Genomic DNA, 18,070 nt, shown 5'->3' on the forward strand with positions numbered 1-18,070 from the left:
ATAGGAGAGGATTCACGCGTTATTATCCAGAGTCAATATTGACCACCGGCGCCTGAGCTAATTGGAAAAGTAAACCTGCAAAGACTCACGCTTGGGCCTAACTAAGCACAAGGTTCAAAAGGATAATGGAAACGGCGGAAAAAGAAAATAATATCGTCTGAGCAGGTTGAATGGCTCGGGGGAAACACGGGCGGAATAACACAATCGAGAGCAGACTGCTCATCAAAGGAGACAATCTGGCTAAGCTTGTCCCTGCCCGTCGTGCGGCGTCTGCCAACCTAGACATGAGCACTAGTGATCTTCATCATAGCTCACCTCAGGCTAAGATTAACAGGCCACTCACTCCCTGTAAAACCCTCCCCCTGAAAGCCACTGCGAATTGTCAGCAAACAGACAGGCCAAAGACAGCCACACACTGTATATACACATAAAAATACAGAGAAATGCAGATACCCGTGGAATACTGTACCCACAGGCCCAAATCACGGGCACATCCCCTAAATTTCCTTTACCTCGCCGCTTTGCCCTAAAGGCTACTGCTGCTGCAGCCGCTCTAAATCAGCATGAAGCCTCTCTCTCACAGGATGGGGAGTGGCTGCTTTGGGGGCATTCACTGAATGTACCCCATCCAGTGAGTGGCTTGTCCTCTGCAGCAGAGCAGCCTAATTACAGTGGGTTCTGTTTCGAAGGGAATAGAACTGGCTGCCAATACTATTGATAATTCACACAGACTAAGCTGTCACAGGGAATAGGGTTGGGCAAGTGGAAATGACTCAGTTTTATTAGCTTCCACTGCCCTTTGATGTGCAGTCAAGAGTGAGACATGCCAAGAGGCTCATGCCAGATGGAAGCACTACAGCTGAAAGGTGTCTCAGTCCTTTTAACATAACTCTTTTTGCATGTAAAACCTCCACCGATGGCTATTAGTCGCACATAGCCAAACATTTCCCCTCAATTTATTTCACCATGTTTTATAACTTAGCTGGCTCAATACCCAGAGGCTGGACTGAAGCTGGGCAGCAGTAAAATCTGAGGATTTGTGGACAATGTCTTAATGGGATGTAATTTGACAGTCTTTAAATCTATAGACAGAAGTGATGCTGGAAAACATGGTCCCCCTTGAGAGCTGCTTAAACAACAATTCTGACAGCACATCTTTACAATCCCCGCCTAGCTCTGGCACCGTCTACCTTCTGGGTGCTACAATGTGTTTCAATACCTGTACAGGTTGAAAATAAAAACAAAAATCAATGCAAACTTTTAATCTCATGCTCGGTTTGGGACTCACCTCAGGCTTCTTCACTCGACCTTCCTGGAAGGAACATGTGCGAGGGTCATGGGTACAGTCATGTCTGTATTTACACCAGTGGCACTGGTAGGGACTACTCACACATGACAGACACCTACAAGGAGAGCATAGTTTTGAATTAGGACTAAGAAGCACCAAATGCACTGAAGTACAAAAGCTCAATGTAACAACTTCTGTGCACAAATGAATTCTGCACATAGTTTGTGGCAGCTTTTCAACAATATAGAAGCATTAGATTTGCAACAAAGTATCTGTTTTAAATGTACTGAACCTCACAGAGCACTTTTCTAGTTGTGCACTCAAAGCACTTTAGACAACATATCTCATTCACGTTGTCTACGTATATACACTTTCTACCAAACATTCCCACTACAATGACTGCACTGGGAGTAACCTGTGGTTATTGCCCAAATTTTGGCACGCAGACTGGGGCAGCCAAGGATTGAACCATGAACCTTTCAGTAAGTAGACGACCTGCTCTACCTCCTGAGCCAGAGCCACCCCAAAGGCCAAGGAAGCAAGACACAAACTAATTGCAAATGCTGCATGCCTCAACTCTTTAGTTCTGCCCCCCGATATTAATACAACATAACTTCGGCATTGTTTTATACACTCACTGCAGTGCAATTAGAAACTAATAGTAGACATAAACTTACGATTTGTGCACACTGCAATTGTAGAAAACAAAACTTGTATTTGCAAATGCCAGGCCGGTCTCTTTGGACTTGAGATAGAGCTGCACGATCTGGTGGTCACCTAGAGAAAACAGATCAAAGTCAAAATTAACGGTTTGATACACAGAGGTAGGAAGAAAGCTTTTGTACTCTGCTAACAAAACAAAGAAACACAAGACAAGGACAACAAGAATGAGAACTAGCAGAAGGAGGAATTGCCTTTGTTTCAGAACACGTTACTTGAAGCCGTTATTGACAGCTTCATTCAACTCTTCAAACAAGTAGGAGAAACAAAACAGTATTATAATGGTAATGTTAGAGTGTCACCGCTACTCTTTCAGCACAGGCAGGGGGTCGACACCACTTGTATGATAATCATTCCATTTGCTTATTCAAATATCATTTTACAACGTCGAGCTAGATTTCGTTTTAAAGAAAAAGAAAATGACTGCACTGCTAGGAGCTACAGGTGATCAGCTTGTTGCAATGGTAAAGGCAGTATGTCTTAGCAAAGAAAGAGAGTAGAAAGAGAGGGCTTTATTGGGTTAACTCTGCCTATTCCTGGCGTCTTACAAGAAACAAAAGTTGGCGCATATCCCTCGGGATGGACAATATTCCCCTGGAAAAGTCTTTGAGAGAGTCTTTGACAAGGTAAAGGAAGAAGAAGATGAAACGGAAAGTACGTGTGTGTTTGTGTGTGTCTGTTCGAGCGTGCGTGTCCGTGAGCTTGCGACTCATCTGTATTTGGTGTGTCCTTTTGTCTGGCACTAATGAAGGAGTTCATGTTTAATTCAACAGCCCATCCACGCATCTAAATGCGCTCTCTCTCTCTTTCTAGACTACCTATGTGTCTCTCTCTCATCCTCGCTCTATCTCTCTACCCAGGTCTCTTCACTTCCTTCCACGTTGCAACTCCTTCGTCTCCCTCGTGTCTGTCCCCCATCTCTCCAACAAAGGAGGAATCATTCATCAATCACAGTAAAGCGCCACTGACAACGGATCTGTCCTAATTAGGCCACCTAAATGTTACCTTGAAGCCTGCTAACACTATCTCTCCCCGCCTCTCGTCACTTCTTCCGTCGCTCTCCCTTTTCCCTCTTTCAACCGAGCTTAGACTAATGAGTACTAGTAAAAATTGAAGATAAAAGACACGAACACTTGGAATGGTTTCCTCTCCCTAAAACGGGAAAACCATATGTTTGTGAGAGTGGAGGGTGACAAGCAGTCGGTAGGGAGAAATGCTGTATGGAACATTTGTGTACTCAGAGTACATATTTGCACATCAATGTTTGCATGACTGCAGCATTACCAGCTTTACATGTGACATAGCAAACATTGAACAAATGTTTTGTTTTTTTCAAATTCCCCAAAGCACCCCCAGGCTCCCTTTCAGCTGTACATGTACATGTGTGCTGTCTGTCTGTGGATAACTTTATTGAAATGATTTCATATGTCTGTTAGGCACATGTATGTGCGATTCTTCTGTTCTTCTGTTCTTGGAGCAACCGAGGAATAAAGAAAAACGCGAATGTGTAACTTTGCATTTGAATCCATTATATAAACAATGTAGAGACTGCTTTTCTTTCACGACGCGTAAACAGTTGCAAATATCTTCTTTAGAGCCTTTCCATCATAAATGGTAGCATTACAGCCGAATCCAAATATTTTTTGTTCTCTATTTCTTCTTTTAGAAAGAAAGTTATTACACGAGGACACGTAAGCGTTGGTGAAGGATCAACTGCCTGCAGACAGACCTTCCCAGATGGGAGTTTTCTCAATTAGAACAAGCTTGGCCACCCAAGAGAGAGAAGGACAGGGTTATCAAAAGAAAAACTCCATGTAAATGAAAATGATCAGTAAGGCAGTGGTACACAGGGAAACTGTCCACAGAGATTATATTATCTCTAGGCTACACGTTAGCTGAAATGCTGTAGTAAAACCACGCTGCGAAGTGTGATTTTCTGCTTTTTACACCGAGGTTAACTAGGGTCCCGTAACTCCCTCTAGAGCGTATTCATGTTAAGGTAGGCGAGAAGAAAAATCCCACATTCAGACAAATAACTAATGTTCATTCAATTACTAAACATATCCTAAGGCAGTGCTTCAAGGCCTGCTGAGTTACTGATGGCAATGAGGAAACAAAAATTCACAGAACACTCTTTGCCCTAGGACAAGCATGCTTCTGACAGAAGGGAGAATATCCAGATGTGCATGTACCTGAAAGTCATTCAAGTCCTAATCTAATACGTGATGACTCCAGTCTTCTTCTTTTCTTTTCTTTTTTTACCTTTGTCAACGATTATTCGTGGCATTTCCTTTTCAGCGGGCGAGGAGCACTTTATCCGATTTCCCTCCACCAAGCCATTCATCTCAGCCAGGTTCTCAAATGTACAGTTGACACCTGCAGAGAGTTCTGGAACATTATGGGCTTCCAACACCAACTGCAGAAAGGGAAAGAAAAGGGATACAAGCCGTCAGATATGATAAAAGAGATTAAGGCCAGCTAAAGCTAACACATACACGACAGCACGAAAGCCAGTTTAAAACATACACGATGACTCATATCCAGGTGCATTTTATAGCTGCCCTGCGGTCTAAGATAAACAAGTGAGACAAACAAGATAAACAAGCCCTAAATGTAATTTTATGGCTGACACACATCTGTGAGAACTTCACATTTTCAGATATGACTGTCATGTTCCTGGGTCTGTTAACCCAGCGTTTTAAGTTTTAGTTTATTTGGATGTTGTTTATGTTTAAGTTCATTAGATTAGTGAAGTTCATTTGGTTATTAGACTCCTTGTGTTTTCTTCCCCTGTATTTAAGTTTCCCTCACCCTTTGTGTTTCATGCTGCGTGTCTTATGTTATCAAGTTTGTATTATCATGTCTGTCCCATGTTTCCTGTTTTATTTTGAAGGAGTCGTGTGTTCTTTGTTCATTGTATTTAGTTTCACTTCCCTTGTCCTGTCATTAGGCATCATGTCAGTCAGCTGTTCCTCCATGTGTTCCCACTTCCCCTAATCACCTCCTGTGTATTTAAGTCCTCTGTTTTCAGTGTGTCAGGTCGTCTGTTGTCCACGCCATGCTTCCTATGCCATGCCATGCTTCCAAGTTTCTTGTCTAGGTTTTTCTTATTGTTTGTTTAGATTTCCCAGTTTAGGTTTGTGTTAATTTTGCTTCAGTTTGCCTTGCCTTTGTTTGTACCTTTTTTACCAGCCATATTAAACGGCTCGCTTTTTGTTAACATTTCAAGTTCTGTTCCCTGTTCCTTGGAGTCTGCGTTTTGGGTCCTTTTGTCAACCCCTACAGTCTGCCCTCGCCAGACTGTGACAATGACTGCTGAGGAGGGAACTCATGCAAGGTCACTGCAGAGTAAAGATCAATCAGCACAGTGGTCAGTGGCCAGAGGGGACACCAGGAGGGTTCTTGAACCAGGTGTCAGGTGCATATCCTGGCTAAATGCCCACACAACATGGACACCCTCTAATGCATTAAGACATAAAACTGAAATTAGTTCCATCTTAACAGGCTGTATCCAACTGCCAAGAGCACTGATACCTTTCTAGTCACCTTTCATTATGCCTTGTGGTATTGTATGAGCTACATTGATTTTTCAGTTCCACATTAAATTCCTGGCTGTCTGGCTCTTTGAGAACAAAAGGTGTTGTGGTATAAAATGTTTTGGAAAAGGTGAATAAAATAATAAAAACAGAAAACTCAAACTCAAAGTGCAGGATGAACTATTAGTGAGAAGATGAAATAGTGAGAGTGCTGGCACACAGGGTGCTGGACAGCAAGTGAAAAGAAGACTTGAAATAAAGAATGCAAATTCCTCCTCTTCATTTGAAAATGCTATGTAAGCTCTTTCAGCTTCTCAGGAAAAAAGGCTTCAGGTGAACTAGTGACAGTGGGAGACAGAAAAATTACTCCGTGGATAAAAGGAAGAGAAAAAAAAAAACAGACTTGGGGAGGCAGATGGAGAGGGGTCAAGACCGAAATATACATACTGACGGAAAACTGTGTCTGCAAGGGGGCTTTGGTCCAGGCATTGATTTGAGGCGTAGCCTATAGTAGACGTGCAATGTGGTGTTGAAAGCTGCCTCAGCGCCAAAGAAGGGCTGACCTGAGCTGTTTTTATATTGCTATTTAATGGGTACTGGTGTGAATAGATACACAACATCCAGCATAAAGGTGGACACTGCATAACTTTTTTCTCTCTCTCACCTCCTTTATTTCTCTTCTTCTTTATTTATTTTTCCTTTTAAGAAGGAAAGGTGGACAGATGTAGAGTTCCCTCAATTACATTTAGAGCCGAGCCGCAGCAGTGATGCATGAGTATGGAAATAACATACTCATCTTTAATAGGAACAGCCGACAAATGCGCGCGCACAAATGACCTCCGGTAGTTTATAAAACACCATGCCTGATGCTGAGAATATGTGTTGCTGTTCATCTTAGATGGGTGAAAAATATCCTCGCTGCAGAGAGGATTTATTCAAACGCAGTCAACGCTACAGAGAAGAAGACTGACTTAAACGTTATATCTTCTTATGTTTATTATTAAGCAAGCTTTAAATCAGACATGATTGTTTTATTTATGACCTTTTATGTCCAGAAGAGTGACATAAAAGTAAGATCTAAACTTAAGAGTACATTATTCCTGCATCGCATCTGGCATATATAAAAAAAAATCTATGGAAATATCAACTATATAAGCAACAATTAGCTCTTAAAAGCCCAGATGCAATAGAGCAATTTCATTTTATAATAACTTCCACTCGCGTTTCCTCTTGACTTGCTAACTTCTGCACTCATACACAGCAAAGCAATGTAGGGAGAAAATTAAGAAAATGAAACAGAATTACGATACGTAAAAAGACTACATCCTCTGTGTGTGTGAAAAACTGCATGACACAGCTGTTCCATCTGTGCCTCTAGAAGCATAATAGTATTATAATGAGCACAACCCCTTCTTCCTCCAGTGTTGGGCTGTGATCAGCCAGATATATTTTTGATGACTTTTGAGGCAGATCCATAAGGAGTCCCTAAAACTATTTGCTCAGAAAGTTATTTTCCGGAGCTTCTGGAGCTTAGAAAATAATGGCTTCGTCTAGAGTAGTTCCAACTTCAGCGGTGATGTGTACCCGTTTCTGTCAAGAATTTCTAAGCCTTATCTTTCTCAACAAATATTTAAGAACAAAAAGGTCAAACAAGAGCCTTTGTCTGTTAGGCAGAAGCCCCTGGATGGGATATGTCTGGCAAAAGGTTAAACACTCGAAAGGCTTGAGCAACAACGTGCGCGCGCACACACTCATAAATATCATTTTTGTGTTGCAGAGGAATTCAAAAAAAAAAAAAAAAAAAAAAAGCAATCCGCACTTGACCCTTGATGCAATGGAGATCTGTCATGCTGACTGCACTTTACGATTTAAAATTGCACCACCGTGTTAACCTCTGATGCTGGGTACAGTAAGGTAAGTGGAATATTTATACTATATAACACACAGTGTTACTGCAGTACTTTCTAGTAGCGTCAAAGATGCTGACATTTAAAAACATTAGCCTCTTGATCCTGTTCAAATCAAAGAAAAAAAAAAGATTTTGCGTCGTGGTGAAAGCTGGCATGGGGATACACCGAGATAGTTCGAGCGCTCGTGTTTCTCCAGTTTCTGCAGAGACATATTTTTGTTGCAATGGATCACAGCCTCTTTGCACACCAATCAATACACTTAAACAATAAAAAACAATTCAGACCCTTTAAATCTGGCAGCTGTTTGAGAATGAAACATCCAGGGGGAAAAGTGGTGCATTTGGCTGCCAACAATCACAATAAACACAGCCGAGCTAAACTATACTCTGTCAATGATTGTTGACATTTGTTGGGAGACCATTTCGTTGGACAGGATTGTAAGTTGTGAGGTCGGGATTTGAGGAATGCCTGCTGGCAGTCAGTAAAACCATATAAAGCAGGATTACAGAGTTAAAACAAGCTACTAATCAGTATTTAGAGCGTAATTCCACCATATTACAAATTATGCTTGAGAGTGTGATTTTGTCAATCTGCCAGACAAGATATTCTCACCAGAAACTTATTCAGTTATCCTCACTTTCTATTGCAATGTGGCTCCAGTAAAGCAAATGCACGTTTGGCTGCTAAAAATATTCCATATGCAGTCAGAGAAAGATATATTTCATTACTTTAATTTAAAATGTGACTAAATTTAATCTTCCAAGTGACACAAAGAGGAAACTGATGCCTGATAGTATAGGACATGTAACACACACAGGGAAAAAACACAAGGTTTGCGCATCTAAAGCCCCAAACAAGCCTTTGTTTCCATTTCAGGGTATCTGATTCAGTGAATTTGTTTTCCACTCACCGTGACACTAAACTGGGACACGGAGATGTTGTTTGGATGGACACTGAGACGCACACACTGCTTGATGTCGGATGCAAAGCGCCGGGGCTCTGATGAGCGCTCACATTTCTCCTTTCTGGCACACCTGGAAAAAGAACAACAACAGGGAGTGTTATTCGTGGAGACAAATACACACATGCTTATTGGCATATGCATGCCTGCAGTAACCCGACCAGGGCTTACCCCTTTCCACCTGTTGGCATCTGGGGAAAAAGAGAATGTCCCTCCCCCTCCCCGACAGTTGGTGCTATACACATTTATCATATTTCCTCTCTGGCAGCGTACCAGCCTCAGTGTTCAGTGAATGGAAGGCTGGTCACCACAGGGCTGGGAGCAGTTACATTTAAAACAATGGTTGCTCTATATGTGGAAGTGGAGACGGCCCATTGGGAAAGAGGTAGCAGTCCTCTTCTTTGCAAAGTCATCTTAATGACTGGCATTCATGGGCAGTGCCAAATGCAGGTGGATATGTGGATGTTGTTTGGGACGTGGGATAGATTACTTCTGTCTAATCCAGTAGAATACAGCGTTTTGGGGAGCTGGAGTACTGGACCATTTGTGGTGTAAGAGGAGTTTACTGACTCATGTTCCAAAAACAATCCCTTGATAGACTACAAGGTCATTTCCCATAGCTGGGCGATCTAAATGAGTTCGTAATTAAAGAAGTATGAGAAGCGCAACTGGGTCTCACCAAAACTGCTGCAGTGGAAAGTTTTAACATTAAAAATTCCAGTAGAAGTGGCTGGGAAACACAATTATTTAAACTGTTGTTAAATATATGCTTAGCGAGAAATTCTAAAAAAAAACGGCCCCAGACTGTAATATCACCTCAACCTTCTTCTCTACACAAACACCCACATGCTCTTGTTCTAATCTAATCCCCTCATAAACTTATTCAAGTTTAATCCCCTATTGATTCAGACAAAAACTTTCTGTGCAATTAACAACCTGGAAAATCCAGAGAGCGCCCTAAAACTCCTTTAGAGGAATAAAAGGCTGAAAAGAAAGAAAGAGGCCTTAATGAACGAATGAAAGAAAGACTTTCGAGGTGGTTGACGTCTGAGATACAGTAATACCTTATGCAGAAAGAGTCTTTTTTCTCCTGAATTGGACAGACAGAAGGAGGGTGGGTTTTGACCTGACATGAGCATTGTAAAGTTAAGCGGCCTAACGTGCTGCAAAGAAGACAGACAAAGAAAATGAAAAAGAAATAATCTGTTCGAGAAAGGCACAGAACAGGAGGAGGGGTAAAGAGCGCTGCCGAGAGAGAAACGGAGAGAGAGAGAGTGTGGAAAAGAAAGCACAAGAGAAGCACGACTTAAAGGAATGCAACCATTGTTGGCTTTCTGTGAAGCTTTCCCTTCTAAGCTGGTTTGAGTAGGGGTTTAATCGCTTCAGGTTCCTTTGTGCTTTTCAATCACTGATGTCTGTGCCTCCTCTTCTAGCACTGATTTAATAAGGCCGCATCATATAAGTAACCCCCCAGGCAAACAACCCACATAACCCCCCACCGACAAAAAAAAGCACACTTTCACCGACAAACACTGATCAACCACGACATTAAAAGTGCTGACAGGTGCGGTGCGTGACATGGATCATCTCATTAGCATGCAAAGTTCTGTAGGAAAACCTTGGGTTCTGGCATTATGCGGATCTTACTTTGTACTCTGACAGATACCACCCACGTAAACATTGCTGCAGACCAAGCAACACAATATTGGACAGGCAGTTTTAGCTTTGCAGCAACATTCAAAATTAGATATAGTGTTACATGCGTATCATTGGCTTCTGTTTTTGATTCATATTTTAAGCAGCATTCCAACTTTTTTGGAAATAAGGTTCTAAATACTTGCTTTGTATACGCTTTTGTGCCCATAATGATGTTTGTCTTTGTGTGCGTTCCTTAACAGTGTCACGGTACATTGTGTTTTGGTAGAAAAACATGCATTTCATGCCAAGATCGCTGGCTGTATTGCATTATTAACATTAACTGGCACAATCTCTTTAAGTGAATCATCACTATGCATGATTGCCTCATTACTAAATTCAATTCAGGCCTAATACATTTAGAAAATGTTCAACAGATAGAACAATTCCTTAAAATTTCAAAGAAGGAATTAGATGTCCTCTCACAAATGACACGTCCTTGAAGATGAACTGAGCGACCACATCTGGAGTTGTTGTTCTTCCTCCCCCCCCTTTTCTTTTCTATAATATAGTAACTCCAATCTCTACAGCACAGTTACAGTGAAAACATTGCAGAAAAAGTCACTAGACCTTTCCAAATGACCAATAAAACAAACCCTAGTAGCATTTTGATTTATGAGGGATAAGCTCAGGGTTGATAAATATCTGCTGTCCCTTGCTGAACCTTATTATGACCCAGATTTATGACATCATCTTTATGAGACTCTTGCTGCTGTAAATGACAGTGGTGGAGAGGATGATGATGATGTAGGAACACAACAGTAAAGAGAATGAAACAGAGTAAACAGGACAAGATGCAAGGATGTGTAAATGCTGATTTTGCAGTGAATTACATTTTCAAATTTTACAGTTTTCTTTTTATGTGTTCGTTGAATTGGTTTTTTTTTTGTCCAATATTCACATCTACCAAGTTTTGCAGCTGATGTTTTATCATCCGCAGGACTTATAATGCATCTTAATGCAGTTATAAGACACAACGATGCAGTATGAGTGGATGGTTGCAACAACAAGACCTGGCATAGCTGGACTGGGACTTGTTAATACAGGATTATGAGACAAGGTATGATCCTCTACTTTAAAAAGTGGACAGGGGGCAATTTGTTTTGGTTGTTATGTGCAGTGAAGATGGATTAAAAAAAAAAAAAAGAAGAAATATCCTGACTCACTGAATTTAATCAGCTATAGATTAATTTCACACCTATAGAGAAATATAGAATACATATAAGTATTTGTACTCTGTAAGACCACATTATTCCAGTAAATCAAATCTGTTGTCATGTGTAAAGTATGATGCCAGTGATTAAAAAAATGAATACAATTAATTCATTTTTTAATTACATTTATTTTCAGGATTATGTGTTTTGTGACTGTCCTAAGAAAAGTGCAGAGGTGTTGAAATACTGCAGCTCAAACATCACCGCCTGACCGACACAGCGTCAACACCTTAACTCTCACTACAAAACACACAAAGATGGTTATTATTATCCATCATTTTGTGATGATCAGTTTCATTCATGGTGACTGCTGTTATTCTAATAGTTTGATAGCAATTAAATGCCTGCCTTTGTTATTTAACAGCTGGGGTTAAGGTAATAGCTCACTGAAACATAACTAAGAATATTTACAGGAGGTTTGTAACATTTCATTTGCACGTGATTACCAGCTTTTATTAATAAACTGAAAAAATAAAAAGATAGAAGGAATGGAGAATTCTATTTTTTCCAGGACTTTGAAGGGAAAAGTCACTTCCACCTTGGTCAAAGTGAACATTTTACTTTTGCCTTCAGCCCTTGCATCTGCATGAGATGCTATTCGTTTGATTGAGAACACTTTTGTTTTTTTATATATCACAAACAATCCTGCTGTATTTACTTTTTAATTTTATTTTTCTGGTTATTCATAAGTAGCCCTATCTATAATGTGTGGGTAAACTGAAATAGCTTCTGTTAATGTTGAAAATATTTTTCATGATCACAATTAAATTGGTTTTGGGTAGATCATCAGACATGTATCCAAGCTATTCAACATCTCTCAACTTGTTTACTGATCTTCTGTTAAGCTGTTTATGGGAAGTGTGGGTCTATAAATCTTGCCAAAGACAATGTTATAAGATTGTTTGTTGTAAAGCGACTATTTAAACACACAGTACGCACTAAATCACAAGATGAACTAGAAAGAAAGGGTCTCTCTTTGCAAGAGTGTTTCTAATTTCTAGAACAGTTTCACTTTGGCTTTCTGGCCTTGCAGGAACTGTATATTGCATCTCCACTTCAGAGTCTTAAGGTCACAGAATTGCTGAGCAGGTTTAAAAAAAAACAAAGGGGTCAAATAATTTCTGTTTGAGTTCAACAATGCAGAGAAAGTGACTGAAGAGAAGAGGGAAGCTACCGATTTTTTAATCTACCTTCCTAATAATGGGCAATAGAGCTGATGTCTCAGGTTTTTGTGTTCATCGAGATCACTGGCATGGTGGAGGGCTACACCAACATCATCAATCAGCATTTTCTTAAAGCACAATGCAACGTCACCCACCAATCACGCAAACATTCCGATCAAATGGTTCATCTTCCACCAGCACACAGTCACAATTTATGCATACCAATGCTCTGTTTAGTTTGATTAAATAAAACCTCCTTTTACTTGATTCACTCCCAGCAGAGAATCCTACTGAGATGCTAGTGGGTGACCAGTTAACAGATGCATATGAATGTTATCATTTACCAAATGGTCTTGCATCCTGATTGAATCTCTAGCCAAAGCATAGGATAGCTACACACACATAAGCTATGTCCATGCCGGGAGAGGGGAGAATTTATCTGGCCGTTTGGTGACTTGGGACTTTACTGAAAGGATGTTTAAGATAATGCCTTACATGGTTTAACTGATGTAAGTGATGGGCATTATCAGAGGAAAGCACTGGATAATTGTTTTCAATTACGTTCCACGCGGACCCTGAAAGGAAAGAAAGATTGAATCATTTGTAACAATATGCAACAATCTCACCCTTTTGTAAACATCAAAGAATAGAACATTTAGAGGACCCCCGAGATCAAAGCGATTTAGATTTCAAATAGCAGTCATAAAAAGCTTGACTCGGGCTATCTTTTCCCTTTTTTTTTTCCAGAGAATTAGACGTCCAACATCTATTCATTTGGATAGTAAACACTGCTGTTGTGAAGAGCTGTTTGACTGACTGGCAATGACACGTTATGAAAGAACAAGCTGAAAGGATTAGATGGGCCCTGAATGAAAACTAATCTGCACTCTTGTTTCTCCCAGCCTTTGATAAGGTGACACAATTATAGTGAGAGACTGGGCAAAGGGCACAGAAGGACTTTTTTTTTTTTAGCTTTGGCAACTGTTGATGAGGCTGTCACAGCTATTAAAAGCAAGACAACCTTATGGACAATACATTTCACCACAAAATATTTATCATAGCCACAGTATTGTATGCAACATATGCATACAAGCCAGAAGAATAGATACATAGTCAACACTAGGAGATGAATTAAAATGACATGCATATGATTTTACCACGTACCATTTAGCTTAAAAAGGTGACATGATTGATGTCATGCCATCGCAAAAACACAATGGGCAAAGGTAATGTCAACTGTGTACAATATTCCTTTGTACTTTAAAGCATTGAATAAGGCACATTGTAATGCCACTTTATTATGAATTAAAATACTTAAATTTGATAGGATTTGTTATATATTACCTGCAATTTTTTTGTTATATTAACTGTTGTTTGTGGTGATTCAATGCCCTACAAATAGGCACTCTGTAGTCCAACTAAAAACCAATTACTGTGCTAACCATGCATCATCAGACACCATATAGAAGTCTATACATACTAATAGCCTCGGCCTATATAAAGTACCTTAGAGGCAGGGGCTATGTCACAGTGATTCAGTCAAATGACACTTCAACATTTAAGGTGGCTACATCTCACACTTGCACATGTGACCAAACACACGAACGCAGCCGAACACACACGAACACACACAAGAGTAAGTGTACCTCCTCCTGCTATCATTAAGAGTGGTGGTCCACAGAGCAGAAATCCGCATGAAGGGGCTGGCGGGAGAGTTATTACCTGGCCCACTGGCCATGACCCTGTTACTCCAGTTTGTGTGAACCGGTTTGTGTGCACACACGTGCACACACAGACACACACACACACACAATCTGTCTTTTATAAGGCCATACTTGAAGACACAGAAATTGCAGAATCTCTGCTGCAGGTCCAGAAATCTCTGAGCTATCCCCTTTGCATACCACTGGTGCAAGAACACCAACTGAGTAGAAAATTATACAGTAAGACTGCTCCTTTGCATAGGTTTAAAAAAGCTGTATGAGACTTTTTTTAAAAGAACCTATTAAATTATATATAAACTGGAATTACTAGCAAGCATTTGCATACTGTAAATATGTAAACAGTTAGAAATGCTTTAATATGTGACCACCAAAGACTATCTGATGACAAAATATTTTTGCTAAACATCGTGATACCAAAGTGCTCACAAAGCTCACAATTTGGATATAAAGTCGCTGCAATGTTAAATTCTATAATAAGGTCAAATGTAATTTGTGATGGATGACCGGAAAACAAAAAAGTGAGGAAAGGAGAGGCTGACGTCACCAATATTCTAAATGGGTGTCATTAGCTCAAACTCCTCCAACAACCTATAAATCTTAAAACACAAAAACCCCCCAAAAAAGATGCTAGCACTGGCGGTGATTAGATTTGGCAGCATCAGCCCTGGCCTCCGGGCATCAATGAGCAGCTGTTTCTCTGCCATGACTTTTAGTGCTATGCAAATTTAGCAGTAGTCAAAAGACACGGCAACAACGTCTTACTCGCTCACTTCCACACACTAACAAACAAACAGTCCCCTGGTAGAAACAGGCGGCGGTGACATGATGTGACAGGTTTATTAGGCTGTCGTTTTAATCGTGTTTGATGTGACTCCTGGCCCAGATAATGCCATTAGACCATACCAGGTATGCTGGTTAGCTGAGTGCATGTGAGAAAGGCAGAAACCAAGTAATTAATTAGTGATATTATACTTTTTTAAACCTATATTGTTTTACTTTGTCACAGGAAGTCTTACGATTATCATCTTTAAGCACCCATAGTGAGCAAAGCAAATGCGATACTTTAGATGGAATAAAGTATGCGATGGATTTAAAAGCCAATACTGGAACAGTTTTGAAATGGCTCACATATCACTGTCCTGTTACTACATCGACATAGTTTGACCTGGCATTCATAAAATAGAAGCCCAGACAAAGAAAAGCATTAGTTTACTATTGCTGTGCATCTACAGTATTTCCAGAGGTGTTTTCACGTTTTAGGTTCCATGTTGATGTTTTCATACTTGCCTTTAAGGGTGACGGCATGGTTCTTTTCAATGGAGTTTCAACAGTGCACTCAGCTTTCATCTTTATCTACAGTACATTGTATTATTTTCCTTGATGTGTGCAACTATAGATAGGGGCATATGATACTGTTGATTCAGGCAGTCGATATACAGCCTGTGGTGTTAAGGTGTGTTTATTCACGGTCACAAAGCTGTTTCTAACTGGGAACATTGACAAAACAAGTACATGTATGACATATTTAAAATGAACCCATCTCAGAAAGCACTGCAAATGAAATGGTCTTGCCTATTGCATATTCTCAACACAATCTCATACTTTACTGTGAACATTTCCTTTTTGCCTAGTCTCAATTTGAGCTAACAAGGAGCTAGTCCATGCCGCATATTAATAGCTGGCTTTGTTCACTGTGAGGAGCACGCTCATCATCTGAGGTATGCATGAACAAAAGAGCACAAAATATGGCTCAACTACTGAGTAAAAAATAAATAAATCATACCCCACAATCCCAAATTTGGATAGCAAATACACCAATTTCTTTTGCACATAGTCATCTAAAATCAGCTAATTACACATAATATATCAAGACTAAATATAGATCAAGCGATTCAGCCTTTCAATGTATGATTTGAAACGAACACACTGGTGACATTAATGCTGAAACATCAGTAGGGATTACTGTTGGATTATATAACAAGGTTATTATGTTGTGACTTAGTTTTTGTTGCCATAGAAACAGCTATGTGACAGGACATGTGAAGTGATTTACCTGAGTACAATTTCCCAGAGGTGATCTCTCATATGGTCTGTGTGTGTGTGTGTGAGTGCTTGTGAGTGTGTGTGTTTACCCTCACATCCTCATCAAGATTACCCGCTTACAGAGTTTAGTTTACTTAACCAGAAGATTCCTAATCCTTCCTCATTTTCGCTGTGAATTTATAATCAACCTCTTTCTCCCTTCCTCAGTTTACCTCATCACTTGGAATACACCATATATCTTTACTTCCTTTGACTCTTGCCATGTCTCTCATTCAATCCTCTCAGTCTTATGTCAGTTCCTGTGTCTGGTTCATGCTCTGCCAGACAAAGGCAAGACACCTTCACCACTATGAGGGTGTGTTTATGTCCATTTTCCAGTGTCTGTGCTTCCCTGTGTGTGGCAGAGTGACAAAAGGTGACAGTGAGCAATGGTCCTGACTTAAAAGTGGGTGTGCTTGCTTGCGGATGTGTGTTGGGGTTAGGCAGATTGGTTTTTGTGTGTGTGTGTGTGTGTGTGTGTGTCTTCACACAATGATGGTGACAGTTGAGAGGGAACTGGGATGTGCAGAATTCCGTTCCGTCCTGATGCCCCTGTCACTTCTTGGCCTTGTTCCCTTCCCCTCAACTTCCCTTCGCACCCACCAAGAGGTGAGGGTGAGGGTGAGGGGTGAAATCAGTCGCCCATACACAGGGGGTGGCCATCCTCCCCTGGGCACAGACATCAGAGCAATGCCACAGATCCAAGAATCTCAAGATCAAAGAAACAACTGCATACATTTGACTCTGAGAGTTGGTCAAGTCATCTTTAGTACTTTAACAAACTGAGTACAACTTCTTAAACATTGATCTTAGCAGTGCATTAAGAAGTGATTGAAACAAATCTCAAATAGCTCGCGTCTATATATCTACATGATACAAGAATAAGACTTTCTAGCCATTTACCTTCACTGCAGTCCTATCAATGACTGGATATGCTCATACAGTCTAACTTTTCAGAAGATGAATTTTATAAAGACTCAATATTCTCTCAGTTAGCTTCTAGCTGTACAAAATATATTTACAAGCACATTCACAAAATAGATACACCTCATAGGCATAATCAAAACGCTCTGTGAACTCTGAGATGACTGAAACGGGACTTCTAAAAAAGCAGAAGTGCAGGCACATGGAGAACAGCACAACTTTATGCACCTCATATATTGTGCCACTTCCTCTCGGGATAAACCGGTGCCAAATATTAAATACTGTTCTTAAAACATGCAGGCATTCTACACGCTTTCATCCAATAATTTCCAGACAGCGGGGGGAACACAAATCATTAGACGTGAGACATTATATGAATTGCATAATAGCGTTAACGCACAGTCGCAGACACTGACACCACAGTGCTATAATCAAATAATTCTTGACTGTCATCTTTTCTCGTATGCCTTTCCATCTCCAATTACACAGATACCAGGAGACATATTGGATAATTGTTTTAGAGAATATTGAGTATTCCTGAATATTTGTATCATGGTGCCATCATTATCATGGGACACATTATATTACATTGAGACTTGCTTTGTGATTGCAACCCTAAAAGATTAGACCGCATAACATCACTGCTGTTGTAAAAAAAAGAATAAAGGGATGTATTGGAATTAATAGAATTTCAGCCTACTTGATCTTGGGAACACTGCAACTAAAGGTATTTAAAGGTGTTAGGCCAACTGCTAAATTTGATGCCTTTTAATATTGCAAAAACTTTGTTTTTGTGTTGACAGTCACTGTCCCTGCTAACAATATATTTCAAAGCACTTAGAGCTGTCCTCCG

The 18,070-nt window shown here is 40.3% G+C and overlaps 1 protein-coding gene across 1 annotated transcript in view; it reads right to left on the reverse strand.

Moving 5' to 3' along the window:
• Window positions 1-18,070, reverse strand: part of plxna4 (plexin A4) — a 241,588-nt gene that overhangs the window by 65,234 nt on the left and 158,284 nt on the right. Inside the window, exons 6-9 of the mRNA XM_006780708.3 lie at window positions 8,365-8,488; window positions 4,271-4,424; window positions 1,966-2,065; window positions 1,289-1,403 (exon numbers count right to left, since the gene is read on the reverse strand). Of these exons, the coding sequence (XP_006780771.1) occupies window positions 1,289-1,403; window positions 1,966-2,065; window positions 4,271-4,424; window positions 8,365-8,488 (493 nt within the window). The remainder of the gene's footprint in view (window positions 1-1,288; window positions 1,404-1,965; window positions 2,066-4,270; window positions 4,425-8,364; window positions 8,489-18,070) is intronic.

This window comes from Neolamprologus brichardi, chromosome 17 (genome assembly GCF_056152115.1).
Source record: "Neolamprologus brichardi isolate AB-2024 chromosome 17, ASM5615211v1, whole genome shotgun sequence".
In the NCBI taxonomy this organism is placed as follows: domain Eukaryota; kingdom Metazoa; phylum Chordata; class Actinopteri; order Cichliformes; family Cichlidae; genus Neolamprologus; species Neolamprologus brichardi.